We start from the raw sequence: 9433 nt of genomic DNA on the forward strand, positions 1-9433 counted from the left end.
ACGATTTCATATTGGTATTTCTTCACTGGCATATAATTTTCTTTCCTGCGGGATGGTATTTGTCTTGTGAGGTTCAGATTGCAAAGACTAGAACATTCGGCGCCAGTCATTTAGGCGCCTTTATGGACAATCAAACCTATATGTATTTTGTATATATAACGAAGTTTTTGGTATTTCGAAGTTTTTGGTCAGCATAAAAGCATTACTTTACGTCCAAGGATTTCTCGCTGCCGATCGTTCTGACACATTCCTTGGAGTCACATGTTACATGGCCTAAAACTTTATATGTCTTGGTGCGTTATGGTGCGGTCATGGCCAACGCTGATATGCCCATTTCTATATATCTTGCGTATTTTTTGTGGGGAAGAATAGCCAATATTCAAGTTATGTGGCGAATTAAAATCGCGCAAGGCGCGAAAATTTTTCGAAAAAGTTGCATAAATTTTCAAAAAATACTCTATAATTTATGCTAATTAACGAAATAATATTGGGCCCCATTCGAGCTCGCCCCCGCAATTGGGGGGTTTGGGGTGCGGCAGTTACGGCCCTGACTATAGGACTACCAATTATGCTGCTTTTAGCCGGCTAAGCAGTATACATCTCGGCGTATTCAACCGTGAGTCACGTGTTGCACATCTAGTTATCATAGCGTTACCATACGTCCTCTTTTAAGATGATTTGTCCTCATTTTTGATTTTTTTTTTTGAAGTGTAATCGTAGGACGCCCAAATGTCTTCTTATTTAAGATTTTGTCTTCTTTTTTGAGGATTTTGGTTAGCCTACATATAGAGCCAAATTCGACTGATATACATTAAGTCGGCTCTGTAGAAACGCTACGGCGGCTATTTCGGGAGCTGGGCCGGAAAGTTGACCTTTTTTTCAGTCAACCGTCTGTTAATGTGAAAGAAAAACTGTATTTTCCGGGAGTTGAGCCTCTTTCTCTTTTTAGTCAAGCGACCACAAAGTGGGAAAAATTTACCATTTTTTCAGGATTTCCTCCGGTTTTGAAAGTTATCAGTACCTATTTATATCTATAGCTACTGCTCGTTCAACTGGAAAGTTCGGCACATTGCATTGAAACAGCAGTGACGTAACGTTAGCAGTCTATACTCACAACTTTCCTGCAATTCTATAATTAAAAACTACAGAGGCCAAGCCAAGCAAGAGTATCTTATAAATATAAATTTTATTTTTTGTCATAAATCGATTTCTTAATATATTTTGGGGACCGCAAGAAGGCTATCCGGGGCCGCATGCGGCCTTCGTGGCCGCGCTTGGGAATCACTGTTTTACACCATATCAGTTTCATTATATAGAGTAGGCTACACCAAACCATATGACTGATTTCAGATTTCTCATTTCAGCAATGTTGAATAATATCAGATTTGACTTGAGGAAGTTGACATATTGAGTAAATAGCAAGTGCCTCACTGCTATATATGCGACGTCATTTTATCCCAGGCAGAGAACTCCACCTAGTTCCTGTTGATATGTATGTAAGTTTATGTAATCGCAAATATTCACGAATAGCATATAAAGGTACGTATCATCGAGTCGAATATAATAGGGTGTGCCGATGTTGTATTATTTTTGTCCGTCCCCAAAGTGATTTGTAGGGCAAGTTTTTGTTGCAGTTAAATCAGCGGAAAGTTGCATTTATTTATTTATTTTTGAGAAAAGTTGCAAAAGTTGCACTAAAAGACCACATTTTGCTCGGTTGACTAAAAAAAAGGTCAATTTACCGGCTCAGCTCCCGATATATTCGTACTTCGGTGCTGATTTACGGTGTTCCAGTCGAATTTGGCCGTGTATTTCAGCAAAACCGAAAATACTTTCATGAAAAATCGAAAAAGTTGCAAAATGTTGCAAAGAGTTGCATGAAAAAAATGGACAAAAGTTGCAAAAAGTTGCACCATAGGATTCCTTCAAACAGCCTAAAACAGCATTCTACATATCTTACGAGTATTGTGGAAGCTGCCGGAAGCTGTAAAAAAAGTTACAAAAACTTGCCCTAGTGATTTGTCATGCTTCCTGCTCTCGTCCCACCACCGTCCCGTATGTCCAGTGGCTATGTCTGTATATACAATGTACAATACGCCCCTAAGCTGTATATTTATTGGAATTTAGACGATGAAATAGGAGTTTAAGTGCAATTATGTACTGACGAATTGAAAGTCAATTTGCGCTATGCATCATCTACACGCCACTGTATCAGAATTTACATCGAGTGAACATTTGATGCCTAAACCAGCAACTCCGCGTCACTAGAACTGCTGACATAAGCCTACAGTGTTTTGATTACCTTTCGCGTAATTTGAATGTTGCGATTCATCGAGTGAGCTTCCTGGCTTCTTGGTTATACATGACATTCAAATTTACATTAACTTAGGATTAGACTCACTACGTAAAATTTAGTAATAAATTGACGAGCATGGAACTGAGAAAGATTATTATATGTGTGGTTTAGTGAAAGTTGGTCGCATTATCGAATCCAGCTTTACATTCATTTATTCCGAGTGACACCAATCTCATTGCGTCCAGTAGAGTATTCAACATAACGGCCGCTGACATTTAATGTCAAATTGCTTTGCAAATGTCTCCCTTGATCTGGATTCTTTTCAGGTTTGGATATGTTGCCTACCAGCGTTCGTCAGGTATAACGAATACGCGTTCGGATTGGAATAAGTTGGAAATTTATAAGTTTTTAGCCAAATTCTGCATGAGGCGATACGTGAACGGTATATGGATCTCGCAGGGAGACTTCGGGGTTGGTATGCAAGTAATTTGACATCACCACTCAACGTTATATTATGTGTACGTTTCATGAAGGGACCGGAAAGGATGTCAGAGATGCAGAAGGAAGTTAAACTCAGAGCAGAACGTGAGAGGAAATGGACTGTGAGTAGATTTCGAAATCTGTTAAAGATGGCGCGTTGGCAACGTTGCGAGCAATCGCTGTTTGAGTTGACCCAACGTTCAAACCAGTTTCCGTCGGCGTAAAGGTTTGAACATCGAACGCAGACTGAGAGAATAGAATTCATGAGATTTGTAAAACATTGATTGTTTGCCAAGTTCCGTTGCAGGTATTCCAGAGAAGAATAAATGGAGACGTTGATTTCTACCGTGGTTGGGATGATTACGAGAAAGGATTTGGGAATCCCAAAGGAGATTTCTGGTTAGGTGGGAAGATTTGATTTTAATTGATTTCTTCAAGTCGACTTTGTCGATCGTAACTTGAGTATTAAATGAGCAAGTAAGCTGAATTTGTGATGAAAAAATTTCCTACGTCATCTAGGAATTGGTGGTTTATAGTATTTCCTTTTGCAAAGTACTTAATTCAAAATTAACCCGTCTATGATTCCACAACATTCGTCTTTAGGACTTGCGGAATTGCATGAAAAGACAAAGGGAGATGACATTGAATTGGAAATAAACATGATTGAGAATAATACAGAAATTCATCGGGTAGCAAAATACAGGCAAGCCTTAAATCGATGAATTAAGTATTACACGAATTCGTAATTATGTAATGTAACTACGACTATAGGCACAACGATTCGGGAATTCAAATCTGAATCGAGTAATAATTCTAGTGTTTCTAGTCGGGTAATGACAAATAGTTTTTACCGAGCGAGATATAGTGTAATGGTTGGGCGTCCGGCTTCTCGATCGGTAGGTCGTGGGTTCGATCCCCGGCCGGGTCAGACCAAAGACTCGAAAACTGGTATCCGCCGCTATCCTGCTAGGCGCTCAGCAATCACGGATAGCATGGAGGAGAAAAGCCGGGGGTGCAAACTGCAAACTAGATGACCGTATAAAGGCCGTATCGCATCTCCGTCGTCAAAGCATCTCGATGGTGCAGGCGAAAAAGAATACCATATCTCTCTCTCTCTCTCTCTCTCTCTCTCTCTTTTATCCGAGTACTGAAATTAATCGATGTTTGCCAGCAACAGTTGATTTATCAACGAAAATTATATTTACGATGGCATATTCAACTGCAAGCCTCGAAACCTCGGTTGGTTGTATCCCAGCATATACGGAACATGTATTATAAAACTACGCACGTTATTGCAAATGACATCTGTGAAGTCGTGATCAACGAAAGGTATTGTCAGAAAGTTCAATGGAATATAAATGGCTGAATATATACCAAATTTTCTACACATTTCATACTGCTACGACGGCATATTGAATGATTGTCGAATATTCGACACGACTTGAAGCATATAGTACTCCATTCAGAATCCAATCACTCAGGTATTCGGTTTTGCCCAGCCCAAAACGTATAACAATCAAAATCAACTGTTTTCAATTTCGGTAACTAACTTTTATGATTTGAATAAGGTGTCCTCCTTTCCCGATTCCAAAATATGGTAACCCTACTACAATATAATAGCATTCGTGGCAATTCTTATTATCCAGCAATTTCAAAATCGGAGCCAGCTCCGAAAACTACAAAATAACCGTCTCCGGATACTCTGGGAACGCAACCGATCGTCTCTCACGTCACAGCAACCAACAGTTCTCAACGAAGGACGCCGATCACGATAGTCGTGTCTGGGAGAATTGCGCTTCTTTCTATGAAGGAGGCTGGTGGTATTACAACTGTGCCTACAGTAATCTGAACGGAAACTTCAATAAAACTGATGGGAAGGGATTTTGGTGGCGATCCGCCAACATCGTCTACTACTATTGGAACTATGATTCTGGAAATTGGGATGGCTCCTACGAATTTATACGCTTCTCGGAGATGAAGTTTTCCGGAAAATTATAAAAGACGAAAGACAGACTCAAACTACGCGATGAAAAACTCAATGCACTTGACTTTTGTCGGCGGACATGCGCATAACCGTGGCCATTTCCATCCAGTAGAACCGTATAATTTTCAAGAGTTGACGTTATCTATAAGAAACGTTAAAACCCAACGTGCGCATAGAAACGCGACCAATTAAAGCAGTGGTGCCCAAACTTTTTTCAGCTGCCGCCTCCTGACGACGATTATAGTGCCAGCGCCCCCTGACACCCCGTGCACCACGCCAAAATCATAAAACGATAGTTGTTCTGGATTTAATACAGCTATGAGACCGATGAAGCTGGTGTAATATTATCATAACCCTCGTCATATTGAGTTTGAGTTTTGGTAGGAACAGTCTCATTCAAAAATTTCCAGTCTCGACACTGACAACACGATCTATCAAACGTGAGCGGGGAAGGGAAACGACAAAAAAGTCAACCCGACTCCAATAAGAGTATTTATATTTGATTCAATTGTGAATCCAGAACGAATGATTGGAGATATAGAACTTTGGGTTGAACTCAAAATTGTTTTACACTACAATGTATTCAACTCCTCAATCATTTCATGCTCGGGAACTTCACAGAATGGATTGATTATCCAGTGAGGAATTTCTAATTGGAATATATCCTGGAATCAAATCACCATGTCCTCGTGCAATTTTCCTAAATGATTGATTTATGTTTCTCCGTCAAAGTGGGTATTCGAGCGGGACCGGTATAGCAGGGTTGCAATGACTCGAGTCGCGATTTTTGGTGACTCGACTTGACTCGAGTCATTTCCTAAAAAAAGAAAAAATGACTCGACTCGACTCGAGTCTATTTGTGCATTGACTCGACTTGGACTCGAGTCATATGACTCGAGACTGGGTCTACCAAGACAGGCATTTCATTGTAATTTTAAAGAATAGTAAAGGTATTGCATCACTGTTATTTCGTTTATCAGTACTGGTACTTGAAAATGCTACCAAAAACTGTTAAAAGTGATGAGAATTAGTATATTATGAATGCAAACCTATCGATATCACCGAGCAGAACTGTGAAAAGTTGGTTTCACATGACATTATCTCGGAACTGATCAGTCAACACAATTACTTGGACTCGGACTTGACTCGGTGGTGAATTGAAAATGACTCGATTCAAAACTATAAAATTGAGATTGACTTGTGACTCGGAATCTCTTGACTTGGTGACAACCCTGGTATAGCTCATGCAAGCTAAAGAATTCAAACATTTCACGTGTCGCAAAATTTCGCCAGAATGTCACGGGCTTGTCACTGAATCCGGACAGTGCCATTTCCACCTTCATCAGGTTTAATCATTACTAAGACGGGATATATTCTACTTATAAATTTTGCAAAATATTCCCGAGAAATAGAAGCAATATCGTCTCTCGCAACCAGAACGCCGTGTCGAACGCCACATGTCGCGCCGTATTGAAAGCGCAGTGGAAAATCCACGATCGTTTGAAAAAAAGAATAAAATCACGCAAGATAGTTTCTCGTAAAAAACCATCACACCTTGCAGGGAGCAATAACTACTTGAAAACTTCGTAGTTCTCGCAGCACACAATGAACCACCCTTTTCGGGGATAGGCTACTGCCTACAGCTAAATTAGTCCATTGAAGGGCAGGATCGAAATTGTCAGGTAACAATGTCCTTTTCCGGTATGTACATCTTATGATATCAAAGTTATGCACAAAACTAAATATAGCGGACTGTAGGCCTATTATGAACTGCACGAACGAATTATTTGATTACCTGTTTTACGTGGATTAAATGAATAAGGTTACGCGAAATTCTTAGGTAAACGAATACCTTCACTAATTCCGTGTTAGTGCAATTTAATACTGCAGTTTTGTGATAGTCGTTGAATTTCCTGGTATCAGTACAACCAGAACGGGGAATTTTGGTTTAGGCGCGGGTGTTATGGGCATAGGCCTACTGATTCGCAACGATTATTTCAAAATGGACCCATTTTGTGTGCAAGATTTATAGAGCTCTGCACGAGAGCGATATGCCAATATCCTTATTTATAGAGAACTGACGTTTTTGAACGATATTTTCTTACACTAACAATTTCTCATATTATGTAGATAGACTTATTCTGATTTGAATTATTTTTCATATTCTGTGTGGGACTCATTTCCATTTCCGTCACAATGACATGAAACGTTGTCATGTTCATCTGAAATAGAATTGTCACTATCATTGCATTGGCGACCAATCCCAAAAGAGTCAGGAGTCCAAAGGCAATCCAGATAGACGCATATGTAACGGCACTGAAGGGTGTTGGATGACCGGTGTTGTTCCAGGTTTCGTTGTCAGTTAACTCGGCTAACATCCTCTCGAGTCTTGATAGGCCAACCCATATCATCCCCGAAAATAAAAACATTCTGAACATTCTATCTTACGATCAGGATATTATTCCACAAATTACTTAATTCAATGTAACCTAGGAGAAAAGTACAATAGGAGAAAGTGCAAGAGAGAAGTAGGGTCTACCTAAAACAATATATTTCAAATCCATGTGAACGTGTTTCCTTAAAAAAAACTACAATAATCTAGTTTGAATACGGTGGTTGCCTGTGGAAAATGGTTGCTGACAAAATGTATTCACAGTTTTATCTTTAATTTGAGACCATATCATATTGAAAGTGCAGTCACCCTGTAAGTCATTTCAAAAGTTTTCAAGTCATGCATCTTTTCAAGTAAAGTCATCTCAGATCTTCGGGTTTCATGTCAATTTCAATTCTCCAAATGTATATGTATCCTTTTGTGCGGATGCAGATTTCTACATAGGCTAGACCTCGCTGCCATGTTTGCTGACTAACCTATTACTGCGATATGTATCACGGGTTTTTATGTAAGTCGCTTAGAATACTGGAAACTGTGTATACTGTATAGGCTACTCAGTATCAGAAGGTGTATATTAGGGTTGTCCAAAATTTGGAAAATCTCAGGAATGATGGGTATCAATGTCTCATTCTATAGATTATTGATAAAAAAACAACAATGAGCCTGGAATAAGCTCACAGGAACGTCGTTAAGATTTGTCGCAAAGCGTTTGAAAGTAGCTACCGACGAGTGGGCGTGCTAGCGACCATAGAACGGAATCAAGACTAGTAATCACGAAATCACGGCTCTCGATTGGCTACTCAGCTATGCTTCAATGATCACGACGGCAGTGGCTTGCTGATCAGTTGTTAAAGGAGTCTACTAACGGCGGTGATTCTGTAAGTGCATTAATTGTAGGTTGGTTGGCAGATAATGATTTAAGATTGATGCAGGACATGTTCAGTGACTAGATACATGATGATGAACAAACAGCGGCTACTTCCCACAAACTTAAAGCATGACTGGCTTACTTACTGTGAAGGAAACCGCCGTAGCCTACATGTCTGTTTTGACCGATGGATAGCACATAACCTGCGGAGAAATATTGCAAAGGCGCTTATGCAAGTGGTGAACGAATTTCTTGTTTCAGAAGGGATGCATCATCATTGAATACAAATATAAAACTTAACAATGACACTATACTTTGTCTGATCTTATTAGGTTCCAGTCGTGGTATATTTGAAGTCTTGAATGCCCTAAGGATTGGCTGAATCAGCCGTATATGCTGGGGACTGTCAAAGTCGTCAGTGATGCCGCACAAAGAGTTAAAAGGTATAAGCACAGACTATGCTATAGCTATAGCATTGCTATTATGCCCATTAAAAAGACAGTTTGATTGTATAGCTTAACTTAGCCTTAGAGAATTGCAGGCATGACAGAGGTGAAACGGCGGATGATTGTGCTCTTTGAGAACTAGATATAAATCCAAGAAATACCTAGTTATGGTTGCAGATACGTCAGACTGGGCGTAAGTAAAGTATATTAGTCATCGCAAACTGGTACAGCACACCATACGTGAGATGGATGCCGCACAAAATCTTATCTGCTCAGAAGATGTTATATTGGCCGACCATATAGCTTAGTGGAACCACGAAGAAATGTAACTATCGCACTGCTTCATTGCATTTTAAGCTCGTTTTACATTCCAGCATTTGTAGTGTTACAGCCGGTAATGATTCAAGATTTCTTCAGGACATGCTAAGATGTACTGTATTTTTGCTGGTCATACCAGCAATCCAGCATAGTCTGTGCTTACCTCTACACCTCTTTCTCCGGCCTCATTGACGACTTGGACAACACTTACGAGTGAATTCATTTTGCTGTAAGAGTTTAATAAGTCCCCAGCATAAAACTGATTCAGCCAATCTTTAGAGCATTCAAGACTTGAGTTATACAGCACGACTGGAGCCTATAAGATCAGACCAAGTAGTGTCATTGTTAAGCTTTATATTTGTATTCAACTATGATGCATCTCTTCTGAGACAAGAAATTCGTTCGCCTCTTGCATAAGCGCCTTTGCAATATTTCTCCGCATGTTCTGTGCTATCCATCGGTCAAAACAGACATGTGTAGGCTACGGCGGTTTCCTTCACAGTAAGCCAGTCATGCTTTAAGTTTGTGTGAAGTAGCTGTTCTTTGTTCATCATCATGTATCTAGTCACTCAACATGTCCTGAATCAATCTTAAATCATTATCTGCCAACCAACCTACAATGCGCTTACAGAACACCGCCGTTAGTAGA

At 39.8% G+C, this 9433-nt stretch overlaps 1 protein-coding gene across 1 annotated transcript; it reads left to right on the plus strand.

Moving 5' to 3' along the window:
• Positions 1 to 2239: 2239 nt before the first annotated feature.
• On the plus strand, positions 2240 to 7246 carry LOC145449603 (microfibril-associated glycoprotein 4-like). Its single transcript, XM_080327994.1, has 3 exons — positions 2240 to 2898; positions 3084 to 3180; positions 3380 to 7246. Exons 1-3 carry the CDS (start codon positions 2743 to 2745, stop codon positions 3496 to 3498), a joined length of 372 nt encoding a protein of 123 aa, XP_080184120.1. The 5' UTR covers positions 2240 to 2742; the 3' UTR covers positions 3499 to 7246.
• Positions 7247 to 9433: the final 2187 nt, after the last annotated feature.

The sequence above is a fragment of the Botryllus schlosseri genome, chromosome 11, assembly GCF_051294905.1.
Source record: "Botryllus schlosseri isolate E-star chromosome 11, Bs_hap1, whole genome shotgun sequence".
NCBI classification, from domain to species: domain Eukaryota; kingdom Metazoa; phylum Chordata; class Ascidiacea; order Stolidobranchia; family Styelidae; genus Botryllus; species Botryllus schlosseri.

Coding starts and splice junctions, on each gene's coding strand:
- LOC145449603 (XM_080327994.1), top strand. CDS start 2,743: ATGGATCTCGCAGGGAGACTTCGGGGTTGGTATGCAAGTAATTTGACA. Junction 2,899..3,083: donor AACGTGAGAGGAAATGGACT/GTGAGTAGATTT, acceptor GTTCCGTTGCAG/GTATTCCAGAGAAGAATAAA. Junction 3,181..3,379: donor CAAAGGAGATTTCTGGTTAG/GTGGGAAGATTT, acceptor ATTCGTCTTTAG/GACTTGCGGAATTGCATGAA.